Source organism: Coprinopsis cinerea (genome assembly GCF_000182895.1).
Source record: "Coprinopsis cinerea okayama7#130 chromosome 3 map unlocalized cont3.3, whole genome shotgun sequence".
In the NCBI taxonomy this organism is placed as follows: domain Eukaryota; kingdom Fungi; phylum Basidiomycota; class Agaricomycetes; order Agaricales; family Psathyrellaceae; genus Coprinopsis; species Coprinopsis cinerea.
The window spans coordinates 2532404-2558030 of NW_003307542.1; the positions used below are offsets into that span (position 1 = coordinate 2532404).

The 25627-nt window shown below is 50.9% G+C and overlaps 7 protein-coding genes across 7 annotated transcripts; 4 read left to right on the forward strand and 3 right to left on the reverse strand.

The window, feature by feature from the left end:
- The first annotated feature begins 4551 nt into the window (after positions 1–4551).
- On the forward strand, positions 4552–6671 carry CC1G_03195 (hypothetical protein). The gene is made up of 5 exons (XM_001830606.2): positions 4552–5084; positions 5153–5388; positions 5443–5680; positions 5751–5793; positions 5846–6671. Exons 1-5 carry the CDS (start codon positions 4744–4746, stop codon positions 6455–6457), a joined length of 1470 nt encoding a protein of 489 aa, XP_001830658.2. The 5' UTR covers positions 4552–4743; the 3' UTR covers positions 6458–6671.
- A 3523-nt stretch (positions 6672–10194) lies between these two features.
- On the reverse strand, positions 10195–11856 carry CC1G_03196 (hypothetical protein; the record flags this gene model as incomplete). Its single annotated transcript, XM_001830607.2, has 6 exons — positions 10195–10255; positions 10363–10661; positions 10789–11182; positions 11353–11548; positions 11623–11731; positions 11800–11856. 6 exons carry the CDS (start codon positions 11854–11856, stop codon positions 10195–10197), a joined length of 1116 nt encoding a protein of 371 aa, XP_001830659.2.
- A 504-nt stretch (positions 11857–12360) lies between these two features.
- On the forward strand, positions 12361–13062 carry CC1G_03197 (hypothetical protein; the record flags this gene model as incomplete). Its single annotated transcript, XM_001830608.2, has 3 exons — positions 12361–12576; positions 12685–12763; positions 12872–13062. The coding sequence occupies 3 exons, from the start codon at positions 12361–12363 to the stop codon at positions 12949–12951; spliced, it is 375 nt and encodes a 124-aa protein (XP_001830660.1). The 3' UTR covers positions 12952–13062.
- Positions 13063–13378: 316 nt separating this feature from the next.
- CC1G_14245 (CMGC/DYRK/YAK protein kinase) lies at positions 13379–17741 on the forward strand (the record flags this gene model as incomplete). The annotated part of the gene is made up of 8 exons (XM_002911668.1): positions 13379–14188; positions 14555–14751; positions 14808–14961; positions 15012–15271; positions 15326–15568; positions 15621–15661; positions 15940–16073; positions 16125–17741. The coding sequence occupies 8 exons, from the start codon at positions 13379–13381 to the stop codon at positions 17481–17483; spliced, it is 3198 nt and encodes a 1065-aa protein (XP_002911714.1). The 3' UTR covers positions 17484–17741.
- A 1453-nt stretch (positions 17742–19194) lies between these two features.
- CC1G_03200 (hypothetical protein) lies at positions 19195–20351 on the reverse strand (the record flags this gene model as incomplete). Its single annotated transcript, XM_001830611.1, has 6 exons — positions 19195–19333; positions 19507–19757; positions 19817–19921; positions 19994–20072; positions 20138–20245; positions 20308–20351. 6 exons carry the CDS (start codon positions 20349–20351, stop codon positions 19195–19197), a joined length of 726 nt encoding a protein of 241 aa, XP_001830663.1.
- Positions 20352–20697: 346 nt separating this feature from the next.
- CC1G_03201 (hypothetical protein) lies at positions 20698–22918 on the forward strand (the record flags this gene model as incomplete). The annotated part of the gene is made up of 10 exons (XM_001830612.1): positions 20698–20836; positions 20896–21347; positions 21405–21593; positions 21643–21784; positions 21836–22022; positions 22075–22120; positions 22170–22301; positions 22367–22435; positions 22487–22574; positions 22626–22918. 10 exons carry the CDS (start codon positions 20698–20700, stop codon positions 22916–22918), a joined length of 1737 nt encoding a protein of 578 aa, XP_001830664.1.
- A 1686-nt stretch (positions 22919–24604) lies between these two features.
- On the reverse strand, positions 24605–25033 carry CC1G_03202 (hypothetical protein; the record flags this gene model as incomplete). The annotated part of the gene is made up of 1 exon (XM_001830613.2): positions 24605–25033. The coding sequence occupies one exon, from the start codon at positions 25031–25033 to the stop codon at positions 24605–24607; it is 429 nt and encodes a 142-aa protein (XP_001830665.2).
- Between the last annotated feature and the right edge of the window lie 594 nt (positions 25034–25627).

Below are 25627 nucleotides of genomic sequence, written 5' to 3' on the forward strand. Positions count from 1 at the left end.
TTGACCATGGAGCTCCCAATGCTTCTTCTCGACAAGTCGGCCTTTCTGATTGGCTTATCCGTGCTTATAGCATGTCCATCGTGACCATGCTCAATAGCGTGGTCAGGGCCAAACCTAAATAAGCATCAAGCCGAAGAAACAGACGTCCTAGAGCGGCGGCAGCACACTCGTGATCTCGCCTTACCCCTAACTAACAGCACCACAAGCATAGTACTTGGACAAACCGTCCAGTCTTCCAAGCAAAAGTAGAATGCAAGTGATATGATAGTCTTAGGCTTCATCTTCTATTCCAAATACATCAGAGTGGGTCTCCGTATGGTCCATACTTCATTTACTTTACCCCCTCGTCTTCACCGACTTCGCGGACACGCGGCTGCTCAGGTGCCTATGTTTGCTTCGTTGACCGCTGTAATAGTATACTACATGTGTATTCAGAGCGCCGCACCCGTGTTTGCCCTGTAAATTAACTGGCACTGTTAGGCTAGCCATTCAAATGGCCTGTCGACAACGTGATATGATAGTCGCATGAGGTGATCACAAGTGGAAGGTAACATTTCACGACTTGACGATTAGAATGAATTAAACTGATGCCCTACCCGGCTCACCTGCAATCACCTCGACCCCCAGAGCCGTCGAACAAAAGGCTCTCGAGTCTCGAGGTGTTAATTAAAGTTCATAATCTCCTTACCTAGCGCTCTACCACCCACTATCCTACCTCGATAAGTCTATCTCTTGGATGGAGATGACAAACTCGACATGCAACACCTCAAGGTCGATCACGATAATTGTCACTGTCATTGTCAACTCCATCTCATCTCAATCTCCATCTAACAGACGCATTTACCCTTGCCCCCGGCTAATCTGCGCATATCGTGACTGTTTTAAGTTTGAAAGATGGCCGAAAGACTAGATCCTCGAGGTTAGGAATCAAAGGAATTAGATAGGTAGATTCATCTCGAGGGCGCTAACTGGATTATTGCGCTTGACAGCTCCGGAGAGAGGTTTCCTTCCAAGGCAAGTAGAAGAACGAGAAGAATACGCAATCCAACCGGCGGCTCCGGCGTTAAGCCAAACACTACGGCCACAGTCTACATTATTCACAACTTCCCCGGTGACATATACTACAACTTCTTAACCTGCACACTCCTGACATACCTCCCAATTCAGTCACTACTCGATAAGTACCTCAACATAAACTCTCCTACTCGCACTCGGTATCTTTCAACAGCAGATGGACTCATTCAAGCAACCACTCACATAGCAAAGTTCGCACCCCGCCAAGATGCTGTTCAAGAACTTGGAGAAGAAATCGACACATCGACTCGGAAAAAAAACCCGCAGGCGGGGGAGGGGAAAATGTTTCTAATCAGAAGCCCTCCCCCTCGGTGGTTTAAAGGACGTTTTGTGATTAGGATTATTTCCGATTCGTACAATGATCGTGATCATAGCTGGAAAGCACTTGGGATCAATACCCTCCATACTATGACTTACTTACTCCACCCATGGGGCTTTTGACTCGTTGAAAGCCCGACGAGCTCTTAAGAGAGTGCGTCGGACGGAGGGAGGATGATCTATCGGTTACAGTCGGTCGTGTCGGTCGTATGCAACCATCACCTCTGTAACTCATCGAGCTGCCAGTGGCCCTGGGTTTCAACACCACCTTTCAAGTCGTTGTGTACGTAGGTTACGGTCAAATGATCTGCACTAGCAACATGAAGGAACAGGCGGAGGCTGAAGTGGAAGAAAGCACCCTTAAAGAGAGCGAATTGAATTGAACGAAGACGAGAGCGAGAACAAGAACGAGCTCACTTTAACCTTCGCAGGTTACTAGTAGAGCATCTCAAGTTCTAGTAGCAGTACAACTAAAACTGCCAACCCTCTTCTCTTCCTAGTCGTCCGACTACGAAGGGCTTCGTCTACTTCCGTCGCCCTCCGCTTCCCTTCATCCACAAACACCCCGAAACCCGACTCTGACAACAGACTCCGCGTCCCGACATGTCCATCTCCAGGGAAATAACACGATCACAATCCAGCTACACACACACGACACAGTTCTCCCAACAACCGCCAAACAACAAAAATAACAACGTCAAACGCCTACACTCTCACCCCAAGTCTCAGGCGATCAACACAGAAGAGAAAAAGAATCCTGCTTCTTTTGATCGTAACTGCAAAGCATATGGTTTCCTGCCCTGAATCCGAACCTGAAACGACCGCGGGCGGACCGTGTACGAGTCGCGACGAAGCGAGCAAGGAGAGAATAGACTGAATTGTATTGTGACCTCGTTTTTCGGAATTCTGCTTGAAAAGCTGGATTCCGGCCGACCGTACCGACGATCGCACGCGTACGGGTCATCTACAGGGTGGGCAAGTCACAGAAGTTACACAATGGCTGGAATGACAGCGACCAGGGACCTGTACCCACTTTGAGATACCTCAGAGTTCCTCAAAGTCTGGATGGCCAGGAACCGTTCATACCAGCGCCAGAGCAAGGGTCGTCGGAGACCCTTCAAGTCTGTCGGAAAGATCGTCATCCGTCCATTTCGTCAGGGCTAACATAAACAGCCACAACCAATCCCACACCAAAACCCACAGCCTATATCCAATCACTCCCTGAACCTTTCCAAGGAACGAAATGCCGTGCCGGACAAAAAACCCTAACCTACTCACAGCCCCTGCGGACCAGGAGCCGAAAAACGTGCCAGTTTCAATGTCCAACAAACGAATATCATTGGAAGTTCAAAGTCAACTTCCACTTTGGCAGACTCCTTCCGCTATTGCGTGCGCGGTAAGTACTGTGATAATCAGGACGGACTAACGTGATGCGGAAAGACAAGAGAGTGGATTTAGATCACAGAATGGGTTGAACAAAAGAATGGCCTTGTATACATACTTTGGATAACGGGAGGAAGGAGCCGGAGACAGACAGGCATCTCAGTTTTGACAAGAACCTCCGAGTCCAACTATTTGTTAAGTAGGTGGGGCAAGGTGTCAAAGAGGATGGCAGAAAATCAATCACAGGTAGCTGAGGATGAAAAGAACACCACCATGGCACATACATGTTCCAACCGTTCATAGATAGACTAAGAGCACTTCCAGGCCCGCTCCGAGTTCCAGGATCCAAGCGGAAACGTTGCTGATGGGATTTAATGGATTGGAATCACCTGAGGTGGTGTCTCTGCCTGTTCAAGCACAGAAACACAGAGCAAGGGGAAAAGACCCAGCACAGTGGAGGCGGCAATGGCCGTTACAAGTATTCGAGGTCCAGATACGCGTCGCAGTAATAGCCCGAGATCCCGAGGAAGAGGTTCAAACATCTGGAGGGTGGGCCGCCGCAGCTATCCGAGTCGGCGTGCAGGCTCCACCACAGTCTAGTCCTTGTCTCTTCCAGATGTCGGGCCTTGAGGAAAGCAGCGGAAGCCTCCGCATATCTGGTTCAAAGGCGGAGACCGGATGGCGATGGTAACGCTGACAGGAGCCACGACGGTTTCTCCAGTTAAAAGATCGCGAAGGGTTGCGTGTTTCTGATTTGCCACAATCTCCTAGAACGTTAATTATTCCGCTCCGGAAGCGTGTGCATGGACGGGTGTCAGCAACAGAGGCAGGTACACACCAACAAAGACAGGAACGACGACATTGACAGAGCTTAACACGTTGGATGGCAGCCAGGTGACGAGTTCCTGAGTTTCGACCGCCGCCGGGAAGGCAAAAGGCAGGGATCGACAGGGTGAAGGGTTGCCACAGAGTAAAAGATAGAATTGTAGATGTTGATAACGAGGAAACCATGGAGGAAGGTTAGGCACACAGCAGAATAAGTTTCAAAACGACTGATTTGGAATGGAAAACTGATCGGTGAACTCGCTGGGTTCCATTTCAGACGCCGTAAGCACCTAATGTGTAGAAGAATCAAGTGACAATTGAATTCATACTTTCCTTTGAACGAGGTGCGGTAGAATCGACTTGAGCTATATTTAAATTGGCAGGATGGCAATCATATCCAGGGTTAGGGCGACAAAGATAAGCAAGTGAGACGGCGGCCTTTTGTTCGTACATAGGCTCTCCCAAAGCACGGTGATGAGATGAGAAGCGTCAGCTCATTTCTAGGGTGGTGGTGACATACGCATGTTTCTAAATGCTAGACGGAGCTGGATAACCAAAGTCTGGCGAGGAGGATGGCCGATTCCATCGTAGACGACGGAAGATGGGCGGTTTGGGTGTTCAGGCGGGCTCTTGGCCTTGGTGATCAACTACCGGTTTCAATTTGGACCGTTTGGGTGTATCTGAGACCGCAGGACCCCACTTTTTTCCTGGCCATTTACCCGCACAGTCCCTAGCAGAAGCGAGAGCGAGAGTCACCCAAGGATAAAGCGAGGTTCGAGAAAAGTAAAGTTGAGAAGAAGGGCAGTTCTCGAAGATCGTGGTGGTACGAGAGTAACAAGTCCAAGCCTCCAAGCCGTTCGGCTAAGTGATTTCAGGTCACGTGTAGCAGTGGCCTGAGTCCCCCGCATCGACCTCGTTTTCGTCTTGGTTCATCCACTTACTCTTTCTTGCGAGACCGCGAGGACTCTGGGTTGGGGCTGTTATCGAGGAACTTGGGATTGGAAGCCGTGAATCTGGGAGATTCTATCTGGCAACGACCACGGACGACCAACTATACCACAGGATTAGGGTCCGGTAACAACCCCAGTGGATTCCAATTCGCCTATGTAGTATTGGTATCTGCTGGTTATACCGCACTCAACAATGTCTGGCTCGTATCGAATGCACAACCCTCGACCACGACCGCCCCCAGCGCCCCTACGTTTCGACGATTCTACCTCGTATAGATCCACGACCACGATTTTGTCCAACGTCAACCAAGATTCCTCACAAACCCTCCTTTACGATCTCCCTTCTCCCACTCCCCCGACGAGCCCCAAGTCGGGTCGCATCGTCTCTCCTACATCACCTTCGTTTCATGGACACCCTATGTCAGCAAGAAGCGGGAGGCCGACGCCTCCTCCGAGTGGTCGCATGCGGTCGACCACTCCCCTGGGTTTCGCTCCTAGCGAGTTGGAGCGCTTCGCGGAGTACTGTCGGGCATGGTACGCTTTCTGTCACAATCTTAAATACTCACCGGCCTTGGAGGGTGCTGAATTTAGGTGGTGATTAGGTATTTCCACCAGGACGATAAGGCGGGCACCCTTATGACGCAAACACTCGCGACTCTACCTCCATCACAGAAAGCCTCTTTCTCCAGAGTTCAAGCCTCAATACGATCAGCATATCATCGCTCGGTCAACAAGCGTCGCCATGCAGAGTTTCAAGCTCACTTGTCTGCTACACAGCCCGGCGCCTCTTTGATGGCTCATGCTAGGGCAGATCCTCGTGGTGCTGCTGCCCAGAAAGGTGTGTTCCATTTACGTTCCGCTTTGACTTGCTCTTAATGTGGCCATTTTCAAGAACGTTACGAGCGTTTCGAACGGTTTATCAGGAATTGGTGTACCACAGGGATGCCTGGGACAAAACCCTTTTTTGAAGCGTATGTCATCATCAACATCATGTCATCTTCGGAGGAGCTCACACCGATTTATAGGCTGTGGGCTGTAATGCGTTTACAAGTCATTCCTGAGAATCTGGGCGGGGCGGGTAGGAATAGAATCGAATGGGAATTCGACGATGCCGTATTCAAAGAAGCCGCGTACGTCTTCGTGATCATTAGACTGAAAACATCGAGTTCCTAATACCTGTCTTCGGCGTCTTTCTACCAGAGGGAAAGACTTCATGTTAGAAGCCATTGACGTTCTGAAAGGAGTCGGTACTTTCCACCAACTAACCGTGAACAGCTGGCTTATCTTCGTTCCAGGTTCTTGCTTTCCAAGAAATCCCTTCATCCAAGATACCCTCGCTGAATAGTTATCCCAAAGATGGCAGTCTTTCCCCACTTCACGCTCGCTCGCAATCACAACCTCTACCTTCTCATCAGAACCTTCCCCACACCGCGACAGTACAACCGAAGCGAGCTCGAGCACCTAGTGATCCCTTTTTAGATACCCCACCCTCCCGCACCATACCCTCATCCTCATCACACCTTCCCGGAGACGCGCCTGCTTCCTACGCGGCTACTTCTCCCGTAGACCGTTGTAGAAGTCCCTTTGCAGGCGACGACGAGTTGGACGATCCTGACCAAGAGGAGTACATGCGCATCTGGACTTCCCCTGACCTAACGGACCCCGAGCTCCTGGAGCTCCTCAAGCTATTCCCTTCGTTTGTGTCACGGCGTCCTTTACCTCGGTTTCCTGTACAACCTTCGCGACAACCAGACATAGAAGAAGGAGAAGACGACTCGTTGGAAGGGAAGCAAATACACTTCGGAACGGGCTCTATGTGGGTAAGCTCAAAGCCTCGAAGTGACGGCTGGGATGGGAGCTGGTGGACACGGTTTGTTCTCTGGTGGAAACGGCTATTCAGTTGCTAGAGTCCACTCCCAACCTTCTTATTATCGGGACAGACACATAGCGCTACTTCTCGATTCACATTCGAACTCGGGCATTGACACATTACGATGCCGCATCTTCTGTTGAGACTGAAACTATCTATCATCTCTTCGGACGCTATTCAATGTTCATACCCCACATTCAGCTCGTGGTTTGTCATTTCCGAATCCTTTTTGTATTTTTTCGAAATCTTTGCAGTTTCCAATTATCTACCCATTGTACAAGTTAGGACAATCATCTCAAACAGGAATTTCTTATCTCCCATTTGTATTGGTGTCTCGAGGCGCCTAGGTTGCTTGTAGGAAGAGGGTTTTTGAGTTTGCTTCCAACTTTCTGGGTCTTGACATTGAATTGCGTTCTAGTTCTCCTCCGGACCGTCGAAGTCAAGTCAAGTAAGTGACAATACTGCATATCGCAACACGCTAAAGGACTCTGTACGCTAGCTATTAACCTGTCGGTATGTCGATTGGTTCTTGTGCGGGCAGTAATCCTTCCACGCCGTCTGCCACACACAATTCGCTGATAGTGGCTGAAAGCCTTGCTTCTTTTCCCCACTCACCGTCAAAAGTGCTGTAGAATTAGAAGCTGGGTGCTCCTCGCAACATTGGTTCCTGCCTTGACGATTACACGATCGGCTGGTGGAATTACCCCCAGTATTTTGTTTTCCTTTTTTCGTTTTGTTTCCGAGAGCTGGAATGGACGGATTTGTAGCTCTCTTTCCCAGTAACTGTGACTATTAGTGTGACTACATCGCCCTTACCCCGCAAACAACCCTGTAAATAGATCTTCCTCCGTGCACAGATGTTTCAGTGAAACTTGTTTCCGCTTGACGCGTATGGCTCTTCCCCGACAGAATGTGGAGAGGGAGGTCGGACGATTGCTGATGGGGATTCTGGCTTCGTCGGGATTCGGCCGTGCGCTTACTGGGCCTTCAACGACCTTCTGTGGGGGAGGTAAGGCGCTTCCAACCATGGAACACGATCATCTCACGGGGCCGCTTAGCGCACCCCTCCTCTGCGGGGTGATCAAATGGCTGATGGTAGTTTGGGAGGCGTTTGAGCCACCGTTGGAGCCGTAAGTAAGGTACGCGGCGGAGGAGAGCTCACAGATCTCCACTCCTTCGACCACATGGCATGACACAGTCATGACACCCGCCAACGAGGCTGACTGATGACATGGGGCTAATCGCCATGAAGTCGTGGAAACCCCCATAAAGTATTTCCTGTTCGAGCAATGTATTCAATTGGTGGAGGTCGAAGGAGTTTGAAGTGGTTTCGTTCACTCCGTGTAATGGCGTACAAGAATGGTCGAAATGTCACCATAGACAGGTTGTTAGGTACCTGGAGATAAGGAGAAGCGTTGTGGAGGATTTACGAAGTATTTTTGGCACCGTTAGAACTGTTTTACAGGAACGCGCAGTTGAGAGATTGGGTGAGTAGTACTATGGCCTACTATGGCCGAGAGGACCCTTGGCCTCTTGACTGAGCCTCTGGAGACTTCCGACGACCAAAACCACTCGGTGCATATACGGGTTTTACCAGTAAAAATGACGATCTTGTTAACAGCACCGTGAACACGGATGGAGAGCCCCCGCTTTTTTCTCAGTAAAGTCAGCTTGTAGTAGAACACCGGTGGGGGCGAAGGAAACTCGGTCAGTCGGCAGCCAGCCACGTTTGCGCTCGAGCCCTCCTGGATATTAGAATTGATCAAACACCGGGCCCATACCGAGCAACGCTCACTCAGCGCCCAAGCGCGTAGTATTCGCCGGCAAACGCCCCAAATCGCTTTCTGTGCTCAGCCATTCCGAGCGGAATGGTATTTTCTGCAATACATCGGGCCCGACAATGGGATTCAAGTTCGTGTTTCCACTTCTGACTCTTCAGATACAGTCAACCGCGGTAACCTGGTTTCCCGTCGGGCGCCTAGCCCAGTTCCAATATCGACTTGTTTTTGACATCGAAATCTTGGTTACCAAGCCCCTTGGAAGACCCTGCCAATCTCCTCCCTTCATCTTCATCGTCATGAGTGCGCAGTGCCCTCTATTATTCGTTTCTTTACGAATTGAAAGCTTTCTCATCTTGATCGTTACTTGGGGCGTTTATGTCACCCGGATGATGCTCATTGCTCAGGCCGCCGTCTCCCAAGGCGATCCACCCCGAACAGGACACGGATGAATTGAAATGTTCGCGCTAAACTACAATTGGGAGTCGAGATTTGAGAACCGTCGGTCGCGTGGGCTCGCGTGGCAGCCATGAAGCAGGCACCCTTCAACATCGCGAACAATGCCGGAAGAGTCCTTATCAACCAGGCAACGCGCAGATTACAGTGTAGACTCCCAGCAGAGAGCTCGCAGAAAGCACCAGAGTCTTTGCACGAATGCAAAAATCCCTCCGAATCAACCAAGCTGAATTTCAACTTGCAAAGAATGTACATATGTAAGCTGCTTGCCTACGTATCGCAATCTGGATCCCCTCCTCCATGCTTCATCGCGATCAGAAAGACAACTTGGAAAACGACCCCTTCAGCCCCGGAGATCATGGATGGAAAAGGTTACCCTTACGACCAATTCGCCGATTTGAAAAAGGCGCCGGCAGTGCCCTTGTACTCTTTTTGGCAAGTCGGGATATCGCCAAGGCTTGGGATTTGACCGTGACCATCTCCACCTCGTCTGGGATGGATGGAATTGAGCACTGGGATGGACCCTGTTCTCGATGTATGAGTCAAGGAAAGGCAAGCGAAGGAAGAAAATGTGGGTATGCATAAATTCCGAAATTGTGCTGGAAACCCCCCTTTTCCCTGAATTTAAACCCCATGCTGGTTCTTCGACGTGCCGAGTCTTGGCCTCAGTTGGATTCGAGAGCCTCGTCGAGCTGTATCGTATCGTATTTTCTCTTGCCTTCGTGTAGTGTTAAGCCTCATATACGGTAAGGAATGAAGGTCCGCAAGACAGCCAAACTTCATCCGCGAGTTCTATTTCCATGAATTCGACTTGCTTGCTTAGAACGACTTCTTTCGATTCCTTCACTCTGTCAATCAGGTCGAGGGCCTCCGAGCCTACTATTATCTCCGTACCAAAAGCTTCCCTGCTCACATTGCACATTCAACCCATACAATTTTTTTGCTTTAGGCTTTTTTGCATCCACACTGTGATTGTGATTCACGGCTCTATATCAGGAGGACAATGCGGAGAAAGATGGGTGATTGCTCTGCGATTTTGAAACTCTTCGAGCGGGATTACTTGCCAAAGGAGATGGATCAAGAGGTCCTCGTACCACCTGCCGTTGATTCCGGCAAAAACACCGTCAGCGTATTTCCGAGAGAGCTTTTCGACCCATCGAGATTGCATAAGGTGGCCTCTGCATGCGTACTGGCCTCCTTATTGTGCGTCTGGAGCCCGCTGAATTCCGGTGAAAAGACTGGAGATCGATATCCTGGCAATCAACGCGGTAGGAATTGTCAGGAATCGACCGTATTGTCAGCCCCGACGCTCCAATACCCGGGATCACGGCCCTCGAAGAGCTGAGGCTAGGACTAAATAGAAAGGTTTTTTCACCTGACGGTTAACAGCGTACGAAGATACGACCCAAAGAAGTCCATCGCATATACACCGATAATAATACAACCACTGGAGCTTATGATACGCCTCGAAGCGCCCCAGGCGCTTTAATAACGACAAGCCCAAGAAGCAAACGTTGTTCTGTTATTTCGCTTGGCGAGTTTACTCCTGGACGCTCGGACGGCTCTTCGCAGATTCCAGTCTCTGCACCAACGACTTCAATCTGTCAAAGAAGAGGAACAAAAAAGGTCAGTTCAGCTTCCTTATCATGTCGGATTACGAAGCATTTGGAATGGAATGGAACCGTTGCTCAGAAGATCAGGTACGTACTCGTCCACTTCTCGTTCCAGTGCTGCAATCCTCCTCGCTTTCGCCTCTGCGCTCTTTTCCGCCGCAATCCGTTTTCGTTCAGATTTCTTGAATTCCTCCAGCCTGTGTGGCAGGTCTTTGAGCACATGCTGCAACCGTGGGTCGAATATATGAGCGCATTGAGCCAATTGTTCGTAGGCAAATGCCTCCGACATCGAAGCATCGAGCTCATCAGAAAGAAATTGAGATGTGAAGTGAGCAGGTTGGCTAAAATCCAGTTTCTTCGACACATTTGAGTGCTCATAAGGTTCGTCCAGGTTCTGTACCCGTAAAAGTTCCATGTGGACGCAAGCAACATTTTTTGTGGACAGGGGTTATGGTAGCATGCATGGTATGGAGACTATGATCAGCAAGCGAATATACTCGAGGAAGAGTGGACGTGCTCACCGAGCTACTAGGGAGAGGGTCCTCCCACTTCAGAAGGGTCTGGGAAGAAGACATAGTACTCGGCCTCTTTCCTGTTGTTCTCGGAAGAGGAGACGGGGAAGAGCCACCATCCGCGAAGACAGAGCGGCCATGATGGTGGCCTTCAGCCTGGCTACGAGGGGGATCAGACGGCGGAGGAGTGAGCATGTCCCACTCGTCTTCTCCGAAGTCTCCATCGGACACAGAAGCCCTGCCTTTTGTGTCCAATGTTGTGGTGCCGCTGCTGAATCGCTGAAGCTTATCTCCAGAACTTCGCGACTGTCTGACTGGTGTAGATGGTGGCTGGAAAGAAGAACTTGGGACTGTTGAAGTGCTGCTTGCATGCCGCTGATTCATGTCGGGAGAAGTTGGCGAACTGTTGACGAAACATGTTTTACAATCAGCGAAATGTTCAGATAACGGTGTGGATTGAACTCCAGCAAGGCAACAGGAAGACGGATGTCCTTCGACGTTCCATGGAAATGATGGTACATGTCCTGGAGGTGTCTTCCTAACGGGACCTAGTTACGTGAATATATTACTGACCTGTCCATTTTCCCCGATAACGTTTCTTCAATGATTCTTTTGCGTTTCTGTGAAGGGGTCTCATAGGCCGGGTCTGGATGACAATGGCGTTTCTCGCTCATGGCGGGGGAGGCAAGTTGTTGGGTCGGCTGAGTCGGCGAGTTGTTCACTTGGGGCCCATGCTGGGAGATGGCCGGGAGCAACTCGTCTTGCCAGTCTAAACGTCAAAATCGCGTTTTAATTAGGGGCTCATTAACGAATTCGGATGGCAGTGGGACCGAGCACTCACACCAGAAGTTGCAGCGGTCTTGGTGTTCCATGGGAAGCGAGCAGCAGAAGAACTTTCTGCAGCGATTTTCAACTCCCGTAGTGTCTGGTCTAAGCCAAAGCGGATCGTTACCTGTTGGGATTTGTCGCAGTCTTGCTTGTTCTGAGAGAAGCAGGAAGTCCATGCTTGAAACAGCGCACGACGCCGTCTGGAGCCGCCGGGGAGCAGCTACTGAACGAGATTCCTGCGTTCTGCATGTTCAGATGTGTGACGGCAAAGGCCCAGGGGTAATGTTCAATTCAGCTCATGTTTCGGGCAACCCAGAGTCGCCTACAACATGTTTAGGGACCGATCACTGTGTCCTTGGAATAAAACAAACGCAAACAAGGGCGGTGAGGAACGACGAAGGACGCTGTCCCGAGAACTTGACATACCTGGCGCTTGTCTTTCCATGGCAATGATCTGCTGAAAAGACACGGACCTTCACCATGGTTTCCAGCCTCGGTAGCAGGGTAATGACGGTTGGTAGTCCAAGTTCTGGATACGCATCGATACATTTTATTTCGAACCATTTTCAAACAGGAAGGTTCACTCAAGCTCCTCGTTGTCCCCGAAAGGCGTTATAGTCGCAGAGGATGGGCAGAGGGCATAAGGTGAAGCACGGAATTAGGACATGGATCACCGTGTGACAAGTGAGAATCATTAGGAAGCAAGCCGCAGATGCTGACAACCAGGTTGTGCATTCACTGACGCGACGCGAAATGGCAGAGCCGGCAGAACAAGGAGTTTCTGTATCGACAATCTTCCTGGAGTCCAGAAAACCGACCTTGCCGTCGCTCGTTCTGCAGGTGACGAGGCTTGTAGGGTCGTACATGCTTTGGATCGGGGTCCATGATGGTACAGCTGAAAGTAAAGAGCAAGCTGTAAAACAGGGAAGTCTATGCAAAGACTGGGCTGTTGCGATGCCCCCAAGAGCTGTACGTCAATTCTCCTTCGCCGTGGGTGGTCGCTGATTCCAAGGGACGACATTTGCCCGATGTTTGACCTCCCTCTCCCGATGCACCCCGGTTTTCTGTGGCAATCAGCCTGGAATGGGAGCAAATGCGACGTCTCTTTTCCGATCTGCTAGCTCGGATAACGCCTTCCCGATGGCGCAAAGGCTAGGTATGGGATCCTGGATTATCGGGTTATCAAGTGCTAAGCTTCATTGATGTGCAGCGAAGCGGTTTCAGAAACAGATATTCCTGTCCGTTGATCTGCCTGCATCTGTAGTTGGGTTTGGCCAGGGACCAGAACTTGTGCTAGAAGCTGAACGCGGAATCGTGGAGACGTTGAAGGAGCTCGAGAAGTAGCACGGTTGACGGCGGCGGCTCTATATTTCTGGTCGAGTCACATGGAAGCTGGCCGAGAAGAGAGGACTGTTTTGTTGAACAAATCGCTATCGATTGCGCACGGATTATTTGTATAGTTGTAGGGTACAAAAGATAATAGATGAAACCAAGTCGCGAATTGAAAATCAGCCAAGCGTGAGCTCTTGCATCGCCAACTGCCGTAGCGGAGTCAAGCCAGTTCCAAGCTGTCCCAAACGACAGCTTTGGTCCTTGATCATCGACCACAACGCTCCGCTCACCTTCGCCGTCGCCGTCTCCAACGCTCTTGATCCTTTGTGAACACAAATTACGGTGTCGGGCGCTGGAGTCGTCGTGACTGCGGACTCCTGCTCGCGCCTTTTGCCGCTGAACCGCCACCTTTCGCAGGAATATGTCCCAAGCCGACTACATGCAAGACTCTAACGAATCGTCGTTCGACCTTCCTCGTTGGCAGACCCATGTCGAGCCTGCAGCCCAGGCAACTCCCTACCTTTATGGCCCACCGCCGCCTTCACAGCATTCCATGTCCGGATCGTCACCCCAACGCATCCAGCCAGTCCACCAGAGCCACACAGGTTCTTCAACCAGGCAGCCACGAATTTCTCAGTTGCTCGAGCAGGAACACTCATTAAGCCCGCCATCCAACCAGTATACACCCTCAAACCAGGCCCCATTGTCCCGCAGTGCATCCCTTGGAGGTACCAGCGCAAGTAACCTGGCTTCGCGCCTTGTCAGGCGCCATAATCAACCGGACGATTTGGAAGCCTACAATACTGACAACCAAGGACTATCGGGACCCCGTCAGCAACCCCAACTCTCCCAAAACACGTTTTACAACCCCAGTGTTGGGTATCAGTCACCATCGATGACAGGGAACGTTTCATCTGGCACGACAGCAGGCTCAACATCCGATTCCTACTCAGATCTCTACTACAATGGTTCAGCCAGTCAACCACCAAAGAGAATCCAAGATCCCAACCGTGCCGCCGGTCGATCGCCACACCGAGCCGCCAATCCTACCAATTCAACGGGACTCATAGACGCTTACGCTCAACAGCAATCGCAATACTCTCCGACAACAGCAACGTACTCGTACGGTCCTGGTCCCCCACAATCGACTGGTTATCAGACCCACGGTCGCAGCAACTCCCAGGTCAAGCAAGAGCAAGCGACACCCCCTATAGCAAGCCCTTATGCACCCCAGAATCAGTCCCACCAAGTAAGCAATAGCTCGAAGTCTTATCCCATGGATGTATCGACCACCCCTTCCATTGTACAGACGCCATCACACTTGGCTGCTCATGCTCCACCTAAGCAGTCGATCTCCAATCCGCCAACGCCAATGTCGTACATGCATGGCCCAGGTTCTCATTATTACCCCCAGGACCAGTCGATGATGGTGGACCCGCCTCCTAAAAGGCGTGCATCAGGGTTCCGCCGCGTGCGGACGTTGCATGATCTCCAGCCCCGTGTAGAGGCTAACCCTGGGGGTCGTCGAATGGGGAGTGACGGAACCTATCTTTCGGCAAGTCTTCCCTACGTTGCGCTTCCATGCGTGTGTACTCACTGCCCCTCCTTTGTATAGCCTTTGCGGCAACTCACTACAAACATCGTCGAGACATACCGGATTTGCAACCCCAGCTATCGCTATGAATCGGCTCATAACCCCAGACGGGTTCTCACCAAGCCGAGCAAACCCGTTCACAATGAAGGGTACGACAACGAGGATTATGATTACATTCTCTACGTCAATGATTGGCTGGGTACTGAAGAGGGCCACAAGTGCGTGCGTTTATCTCCAACTAATGGCCCTCATTAACGCACCTTTTTCAACGCAGATACCTTATCCTTGATATTCTCGGTCAAGGAACGTTCGGCCAGGTGGTGAAATGCCAGAACATGAAGACACACGAGATTGTCGCCGTGAAAGTGATCAAGAACAAGCCCGCGTACTTTAACCAGAGTATGATGGAGGTCACGATCCTAGAGATGGTGAGTTGAGTCGGATTTCGCACCCGAGCTTCGCTGACCGGTTCTATAAGCTTAACAAAACCTGCGATCCAAACGACGAACACCACCTTCTTCGACTTCGCGATTCATTCATCCATCGAAGTCACCTGTGCCTCGTCTTTGAGCTTCTGTCGTCCAACCTTTACGAGTTGATCAAGCAGAATCAATTCCAGGGTCTGAGTACGCAACTTGTCAAGGTCTTCATGGCCCAGCTTCTCGACGCCTTGACCGTATTGAAAGAGGCACGGTTGATACACTGCGATTTGAAGCCTGAAAACATCCTATTGAAATCGTACGCCATTCCATTCTTATCTTCGAGATACCACGATGTTGAATACTGTCCTAGCCTTCAATCTCCTCAAATCAAAGTTATCGACTTCGGTTCTGCGTGTCATGAACGGCAAACAGTCTACACCTACATTCAGTCGCGATTCTATCGCTCACCTGAAGTCCTTTTGGGAATGCCTTACACGGCAGCTATCGACATGTGGTCATTGGGCTGCATTGCCGTCGAGCTATTCCTTGGTCTACCTCTTTTCCCTGGTACCAGCGAGTACAACCAGCTAACGAGGATAATTGAGATGCTAGGGTGGGTTTCCTCTACTACAGGTCACGTTGTCTTGCTAAAGACCATTCGTCAGGATGCCTCCTTTGAGCATGCTCAATAGCGGCAAGCAAACCAGTCAGTTCTTCGACTCTTTCGATGTCTATAACCCCCAAACGGGCCAACACGAGAAGAAATATCGCCTCAAGTCCATCGAGCAGTATTCGAGGGAACACAACACCAACGAGCAGCCCGGGAAGCAATATTTCAAGGCTACATCGTTACCCGAACTAATCAATACGGCGCCCATGCCATCTTCCAAGTCGTCAAGGTCACAGCATGAGATTGAGAAAGGCGAGTCCTTCTAGGCACATGTACCCCATGGGATCACATTGATTAACATATTCCTTTGCTAGAACTCAATAACCGTGCTGCGTTCATCGACTTCTGCAAAGGCCTCTTGGATCTGAACCCTGTGACACGATGGACTCCACAGCAAGCGCGACTCCACCCATTCATCACCGGAGAAAAGTTTACAAAACCCTTCGTCGTACGTGCTTCCGTGGCGTTTGGGGTGTCTCTTGTTGATGTTCTTGTGTAGCCCGAAGGTCTGGCACCTTCACAACCCTCTTCTTCTTCGTCCCCGAACACCCCCGATCCCAAGCGTCCATACGGCGGTCTCGTTCCGTCTCAGCCGAAGGGCACGCGGGCTTATCAGGACGCGGCCACTTACAACCATCATCTCGCTCAGCACCAGGCATATACCGCCCAGCAGGCGTCGCAGGCTGCGAACACTTTCCGAAACCCGTACATCAATCCACCGGCTCAGCAACAGCAATCGCAGCAACAACATCAACAACAGCCACCATCCCAACCCCCTGTAGCACAAACGACCTATACAAACCCTCCTGCGGACCCGTACCACCCTCAGTCGCAACAGCAACAGTCTCAGTCACAGCATCTCTCCGGCCAGTATGGAAGTGGAGCGGCACAAACTGCTCACCGTGCCCTTGCACACGCGAACTCTGCGAATCAATTGGGTTCTGGAGCATCTGGGTCACAATATCCCTCCCATTCGTCCGCCACAAACCTCTCGTCTTCGCATCTAAACCCGAATGTGTCGTCTGGTTCTTACTACCCCAATTCTCGCGCTCGGGCCAACACGATCAACCAGATGGATACCATTCCACCTGCTCTCGCTCGACTGCAACACATGAACCAAGACATAATCGGTGGACGAAATGCATTGACGCCGGTCTTGAACCGTGATGACGCCATGAAAGAATGGGAGCGACGCCAATCTGGCAAACCTCCTGCTGCTCAACCGTACCCGCAATTGGAGTACCTGCAGCAGCAGGCGGAGATCGTAGCTGCGTCTGGCTTGGCCAACTGGGCGAGTGGTCCTCATACAAGGTACCCGGCGCAACCGTCAAAGTTGCAACACTCGTACCAACCTCATACGATTATGGTTGACGATGAGAACGGGAATACCTCTAGGAGGGATGTGGTGATGTCCAATGTTCGCGCAGCTGCTGGTGGTGGTGCACGAACCGACCAGCAATCGGGGCTTGGCTCATACAGCGGGAGCACTGGAAACCTCATTACGAGTCCACCACAAGCTTACTCCGGTAACACCGCGGCAGGAAGTCGGTACACGACAAGCTATGGGCAACCACAGCACCCGCCACCGCCAGCATCTTCCAACTCGTTCGACACGGTAGATCGGCGGACGGATATCGGGATGTACGTGCCTATGCAGCCGGATCAGTACCAAGGCTATCCTGCTTCGACTTCGACGAACAGGCACGCTCCTCCGGCTGGACCGCCGGTTCCGACATCGTTCTACGGACCTTCGATCGTTCCTTCAGGATCCCAACAACAGAGGAACCCGTTCAACGTGCAGGAGAACGCGCAGCAGTCTATGGGTCAACCTAAGGACAACCGCAACTGGCCCCGATAAGTCGCCTAAGCATTGTGAAGGGGATGGATGGGGATATGGACGGAAAGTTCTTTTGGTGGCGTCCGTTGGGCGGGGGTTTGGGGTCGAGCGAATGCGGCAGCGGTGATTGATTGTGCTCTGTGCGCGATTTTGCGATCCTTTATTCTTGTCCTCGTCGGACTTGTTGTTTTCCATTTTATCTCTTTTCCTACCTCGCACCCGTGTTGTTTTTTCTTCTTCTGTAGAGGCTGCTGCCTTGCCTTTTTATTATATATTTTTCTTCCGACTGATCGCCCAACGCTATCACTATTCTCGCCCGCACATCTGACCCAACACTGCTTTCCGGACATTTGTTTGCTTCCAATTCCGTTGTCAATTGAACACACCTTGGGGCATTTTCTGGGTCCGCAAGTTGATCCCCTCGTTCCGTCTGTAAACTTGCGATCTAGCCAACCCACCTCCCTTTCTCTTCAGCTTTGCGTGTCGTCGGACTCGTCGGCGCGGACATTCTGCCTCCATCGTATGCAATTTATTTCATTACCCTCGACATGTTGACCCGCCTTCCTTTCCTTCTTCGCCATCTCCCTTCGCGATTGTTGCACACTAATACTCCACTTTGCGTACGACATGAACCCTTGTCCCCTCTCTCCCCTCGTCATGCCCCTTTTCCCGATTGGACTTGTAAACCGACCCAGTTCACATCTCCATTGGTTCAACGGCCACCCCGCGCATCTCGGTGTTCATGTACTACCTTTCGCCCAATGTGCGATGTGTTGTTTTCATACATGCATGTACATATCTCCCTCAGGCTCCCCCCTCCCTCATCTCGCGACGTTTCTCTTTCCTTCTTCATATCTCTTCCTCTCGTCCTTCTAATCGCTACTGGAAATTTGCAAGAACAGACACCCGCATCCTGTCTCCCTTGTCTCCATGCACGACTCGCGATGAATATTTCCTTGCAAATTGCATAGCAACCTCTTTCTCTTTCCTTTCTCTTCTATGATGCCTGTCCTCTGTTTTTCTAATGTGCCCGCCTCCCTCCTCCTGACTGACTTCTTTACTAGATTCGCCGTGTGCATTGACTTGTTCCAGATGATTCTCTCCTCTTGATACTGTCTGCGTTTCTATTGTTTTCTTTTCTCGCTTGATATCCATCTTCTTACAGATTCTTTGTTGAGAACGCTGACTCGCCTTACAATTAAAGTGAATGGTGGGGTCTGTCCATGCTGTTTTAAGAAAGCGTAACAGTACTTGCCCCTTGAGCCTGTGAAGCATGTCCGAATGCCGAGGATGCTGTCTCCCTTGGGTCGACGCTGAGTTACATGTCCCTTGCCGCCGCCATTGTCAACGACGAATTTTGACAATACAGTCCGACCTTGGCTCAAGTATGTCCCACTGTCGGTATTAGATAACGAAAGCAATGGCATGTTGCAGTTCCTTCCGCGTGACGCCATGACTAGATACGCCACATCAGTCAGTACAGACGACCAAATCCCGTATACGGTCTAGTTGCTGTTAAATCCGGGATAGCTGTGGCGTTGAAGCCTCAATATCGTCTCCGTTTCTTCCAACGTTGTACATAGGTATTTAGTAGATAGACTGGAAAGAGAAAGTGTCGTCAAGATATGGAACGCATTCGTTGGGGGCGCGGGATTACGATAGACTTACTAGTTGTTAATTGGTATATGACATTGGTCTCTTTTCTATTCCGGTCGAGGTGCGACTCTAGTGTCTAGAGAGTGGCGAAAATCTCTTCGACTTCCCAAGCACCGGCCCAGTATTGGATCTTGGCCTTCAAACCCTTCTCAGCGCCCTCCTTGTCAATACGGCGCTGGAGACCGCGATGGGATCGGCAAAGGACGAGGTCTTGCCTGGTTGAAGAGATGTGGTCAGCCCGTGTTCATGTCAATCCATGGTCGGACGCAGTTGCAGAAGCCGAGGATCACCAACAAAACGTTGATGTCAGGAAAGGGAAACTCAAAGGACGCAGTTTTCCGGGAAGACGGAAGGAAGTAGAGGGGCGATAGCAGAACGGGCGACTTACTCTCGCAAGCGAAGGATGGGGCAGAAGTCGTTGCTTCCGTCACCGACATAAACGATTCGGTCGAATTCTTTCCCATGTCTTGCAAGGAACGCTTCGAGTTCTTCGCCCTTGCACATGTTGGGACTGCACCCGACGGTGCAGGAGTGTTGAGGTCCCTCTGGGTCAACACGGCGCCTCAACCTCAAGAGTTCACCGTCCCATTCAGCAGGGTTGGTGATGATCTCACTGAAGATGTGAGTGAGCTTCTTGTCCTGTTACATTGCGGGTTAGAACGGATGCGACGCGGAGTTTGAGAGCGCCAGCCACGTACCTCCAAAATGGTGGAGATGAAGATGGAATTGGCGTTGGAAAGGCACAAAAAGTCGGTATATCCAGCTTTCTTGAGCTTGTCAACGGCACGCGCCATGGCAGGGTGCTATAGTGAAACGGACAAGAGAGCTGCGATGAGATACATGCCAGGGATCGCAAAGAGGAGGGTGATCCTTACGAAAGGCATGATTTTAAGAGCATGTTCGATCTGAGCTCTAGTGATACCGCGACCATGGGCTTCCGCCAACGTTTGAGCACTGTTGACAGGTTGGTTATAAATATTGAAACGACATGGTGGTTAAAGGGCTGTTAAGATACGCACACTAGATCTGTCCACTGAATTTGATCTTTGAGACCTTTCATCTTGCGACGGAGATCTGGGGCTACGACTTCGAAGACATATCGGTCGCTGTCCTGATCTGCCATAGACCTGTTGGGCCATTCACCGATGGGTATTGTTGGTTTCTGTTACGAGAAATCGGGGAGTCGTACCAGTCAAAGTCGAAGACGATGAGTTGCTTGTCAACGGGCTCCATTGTCGCAAGATGAGGTGACGGGAAAAGTTTAAGCACTTTTCATTTCGACTTGAAGCTTTGGTCGAGGAAATCTTATCTGTGCTGACATAAGCTTCCCAATTGAGAAAAATGGCTAATTTCTCCGGGAAAGGTTACCGCAACCTTCTGAGTGAACAGGGAGTATATTCGAGGCTTTGAAACAGAGGATCGCGCATTTTGTAGACGATAGACGCAGCAGATTGCAGGGAACCCATATGGCGAGGACCGTCTAGATTGTTTGGCAAGGGCGTTGGGCCAAACAAATGATGCCGGGAGGTGGCCGGGCCAAAGGGCCAAGCTGGTTTCGGTGGGAGACAATGAAAGACGAATGCCGACCACCGTGTGCACAGCCAAAGCCTCGTACAAAAAGTTACCTGGCTTGCTAGAGCTCACAGATACCCATTTACAATGGACCCAGGATGGCAAAAAACAGCCTGCAATACGCGTCGCCCACGCTGAAGCCGCCTGTGAGTGAACCCATCCACTTTGCACAGCGACCTTGACCGTTTTCTCTCCTTTCAATTAGCCCTTTTCTCCAGCAAAGAGGGTGCAGAACAAGTCAGGCTCAAGATTGTCCTCGTAAACAATCCGAATGGCCACACCTTTGCGTTCACAAATCAGCCCCAATCAGTCGCGTACCAAGAACGCGAACGGTTTAAGACCGAACTTACAACTATCATTGCCCGCAACAAGGCCAATGCCGACTTGCCCCAGTCGACGCCAGCGGGTTCAGCACCTCAAACCCCCACGCCAAATGGGATACCAAGACCGCAGACGGCGAGGCCATCGGCTGTTCCGTCTCGAGCCCAGTCCGTGTCCAGCGACAGAGCTACACCAACCATTGTCGCCAATGACCCCGCCGCTGACTTTCGACTGCGAAAGAGAGTCCTCACGAGCAACCCCGACCTCGCCCAGCTTCACCAGGAGCTTGTCATGACTGGCCAAATGTCCGAAGCCGAATTCTGGGATGGGCGGGAGGTTCGAGTCATACCTATTAACACGCCTTGACCTGCGGTTTAACATGCTTCATTGTAGCACCTTCTGCTAGCTCAGCAGGCAGTAGAGAACCAGCGCAAAGGAAAACCCGGCACACTCGTAGATCCACGTCCAGAGACCGTTGACGGAGGAGAGATCAAGATTATAATTACCAAACAATTAATCGCCGATATCTTTGACGAATATCCGGTTGTTGCAAAAGCATATAACGAGAACGTCCCCAACAATGTATGCCGAACGTCTTCTTACTCTGCAGGTTTCTGATTCCTATCCTCAGCTGACAGAGGAACAGTTCTGGCAACGTTATTTTCAATCCAAGCTGTTCAATTCGCACCGGGCGTCTATTCGGTCCTCTGCCACTCAGCACGTCGTCAAGGATGATGCTATTTTTGACCAGTACCTCGAAGATCCGGATGACGGTGCGTTCTCGAGTCAATCTTCCTGAATTCCGGGCTCATTCCCTCTCACAGGCATTGAACCCCGACGGCAACGGGATGAGCGACCAGAAATCTTCTTGGATCTTGGCGCCACGCACGCAGATCATGGGGAACCTACGGTGGAGAAAGACATTACAATGCAGGCAGGAAAACAAAAAGGAGCAATCCCATTGATTCGAAAGTTCAATGAGCACTCAGAGAGGCTGTTGAACTCTGCATTGTGAGTCACTTGGTGGCGTCGCAAGACTTACATAGTCAACAAACCACCCCAGAGGCGATATATCTCCTTCAAAACGGAGAAGACTCGATAACGGCGAGGTAAGACCCTTGCTCTTGTCATCGTCACTTACTGATAGCAATTTCACAGGCCTACTCACAGATCGAGATTGAGGACTTGCGGGGCTCGGAAGTGTCAGACGGAATTGTACTGGACATGCAGGACCGACAGCGGTATTTCGAGGGAACGATAGGGAACCAGCAGAAGGATTCGAGCTTGAAGGTCGGTTTGGCGATTTTTTGCCATCGTAGGAATCTCACTTAATTCGCGGATATGCATTTTTTCAGCTTAATCCTGTCGAAACCAAGCGAGAAGCGCGATTAGCACTGGTGGATTGGGAGAAGGGGTTGAACCAGGTTGGTGCATTGAGATTGTGAACGGACTTCCACTGACATATCTCATTCCAGTTGAAGATCGAGCGAAAAGGAGGTGATTCTGCTCTCATATCCATGACACAGAACGTCGCTGCACGGTTAGACGTGCGATCGCGGAAAAGTACATTACAACTCTCGCTCTCGCATTCCTGTACTCACGACACATTCACAGACGACATTCCGGATGGCCTCTTCCGCCAGATGATCACCTGCCAAACCGCGGCCAACGAATTCCTACGACAATACTGGTCCTCTACCTTTCCTCCTCCAAGCGACCAGCTGCCTGGTCTAGCGGTCCCGACACCGGCTCAGCGAGCGACCAAAGCGCAGAAAATGATTGGGTATCTGGGCAAGACGCACGAAAAGGTGCATGCGCTTGTGCAGGTTGCGCAGCAACATGGGATCGATGGGAGTAAGATTGAGAATGCAAGTACTTTGTTGTTTCTCGATGTCCTGCACTGCTGACTTTGGGGGACGAATAGGCCATGAAACCGGTGATGGATGCTGTGAACCATGCGTTGACGTTTCATCGGAATAGAGAGGCTGCTATGGCTGCACGAAGAGGGAGGTAGCTCTTAGACAGTCTTACTGAGTGGCGCTCAACTAGTCTCTCCTTTTTGCACGCCTTCTTTGCAGTCACTTTACTCTGTTGTGTTGGGTGCTGCCGGCGCTGGTGACTTACAAGTCCAGTTCAATCTGCCGTAAATCTACTGTAATAACTGTCTTCGAGGTTATAGAGGAAGATGATCCAGGTCCGAGCCTTGAGCCTGAGGGTTCGTCGCCAGACACAATTGACCGTATTGAATATTGAACCGACCATTTCTTCAAGGGGTGGGGTTCTTTGATCATCAAAATTGATCCGCCGAGACAAAGTGTTGCGCAACGCGTTCAAGCCAGCTGTGCCGATTTGTCCCGCGGCTTCGGCTGACCAAGAGTCCGCCTCAAGTTTGACGCTCGAGATTGATTTGCCTTCTCGTATGCACACCAAAGCAGAATATAACAATCCCAATTATTCCCAGAGAATTAGGTGCAACGTTGTCTAGCTCCTCGTGTATAGATTCAGTATTGGCTTTAACTTGAGGAACTTGGAAAACGGATTCTCGCTCGATGAGGGTGCTACGTAAATGTGCAGAGATAAATTACCGAAGTTGGAACTTCCTACAGAAGCGCATGCTGCCCTATGAGTACAAGGACTAAATCCAAGACTCATTACAAAGGATATGCGAGGTACTAATAAAATCTGAGTGGCCACCGGGTTAGAACTTTGCGGAAGCAAATCCGCTGCCCTTGGCTTCGACTCCGGGTGGCCCGGATGTCTCCTCGCCATCATTTTCCCCCCATGCCGAATTCTCGCCGAAATCTCTGGAGAATTCTCCCCAAGAAACCTCGATGCCCTCCAGAGGAGAGTTCAAGATATTTCGTTCCCGACTTTCTCAAGGACACCATTTTTACACCTTTGTTCATTCCTCACATCCTCTTTTTTGTCACTACCACTGAAATAGACGGGCTTGTTGGGGGTCTAAATACATCCAATCTTGAAAGCGGTGGCACCCGATACCTTGGGCCCAAAATGCATGTCCACAGGTACGACTGAGGCTCTGAGAACTACTCGATTTGTCTGTGGCTATGGGGCCAGTGGCGCTGATACAGGATAACAGAAGAAAAGCAGAAATCCTTCTCCGGATCCAACCTATGTCGAAAGCCGAAAGAGGGCCATAAATTATAAACTTGATCGTTGCTCAAGGCTTTTTGCAGAAGTATAATTTGTGAATGCGATAGTGCTTCAAATCCACCTCATGCCAGCAGTCGGAGCAGTCGACCACCACCCTTTTGAGAGCCTGCGAAATCGATGGGGGTCAGTGGGCCGGCGGGCTCAACTTGAACAAGGCGGAGAATCGAAAGCAACGGAAGCAACTCACGAGTTGAAGTAATCCATCCGCGGGATAGAGAAACTCCGGCCTCAACGGCACATTTGGGTGGCCTGGGGCGATGCATCCATGACCTCTCTCTGCGTGGGGTCTGATGCAGCCTTCACACAAGGTGTGTTTGAGTATACACACCAGACATATCATGGGTTTGTCCGGTTCCTCCAGACTACAGGTTAAATAATCAGCGCGAGGATCGAAATGGGGAATTCACGGGACAAGGCGCCTAATTGGCGGATGGACCTACCCGCATGCTCCGCATTTCTGGACAATACGCAAATTCAACCTCGTTAGATCTAGGGTTCTGCAGGATAGGGATGGGACTGCTCACATAGTACTCGACGAGCTCGGAGACAATTGGCAATGGTTCAGGGGGGGCATCGGTCGCCGGACGTTTGTTTCTGGTCCTGTTCTTGGGAGTCGTCGTGGCATCCGCAGTTCCGATTCTATTACCGCGACCTTCTCGCCTTTTCTTTTCCACTTGCTCTGCCTCGTGTTTTGCAGCGTGCTCTGAGGCACTCGACATAGCGGCTCGATGAACAATGATAGGGAGTCCTGCGTCGATTCGTGCTCGCTCTTGCTCTTTAAGTTGTTGCCTCTTTGCTTTCATTGCTGCCTCGTGTCTCGCAGCTTGCGCTGAAGCACTGCTCGACATCTTGTAGCCGTCCTGAGAAGAGTTAGAGGAGAACTTGGATGTAGGGGAAACAGTGGGGAGAATGCACTACGATTGACCCGCCGAGCCACTGTCATTTATTCACTCGTAGGAGGTCCAACCTACAGCATTCCCGATTGCCCTCGAGGAGTGAAGAATGCTTTCCATAGAATAAGAAGGTCTTTTACAGTCCCGCTTTAGTTCTTAAAATGGCCCAGGGCGTGCTGCAATGGCCTTTTCATGGCGTCTATCGGCTCCGATAGACCGCCATAAAGTCGCGGGGCCGTTCCATGCCGTTCAGAAATGACATCGAGAGGCTGGGACAAGGGTATAATGGTGGCCCTTGTCCAAGGAGAAGTAGTTAGATCGAGATAAACAACCGCTTTTTCGGGATTTCACGCTTGAATAGCCGTTCGGATACTGAAGGGATCGATAACGGGTCCTGGCCCCGAGGCGTCGCCAATGGATAGTTTAAACGAGAAGTGTCCCTGAGCGGCAAGTGACGACTCGACAACTTCCAGGGGTCTAGAGAGCCAATACCTGCTATCCGAACGTGACCAAAGAGTGACAGCCGGCAGGCATTGGTTTAAGCGGCTG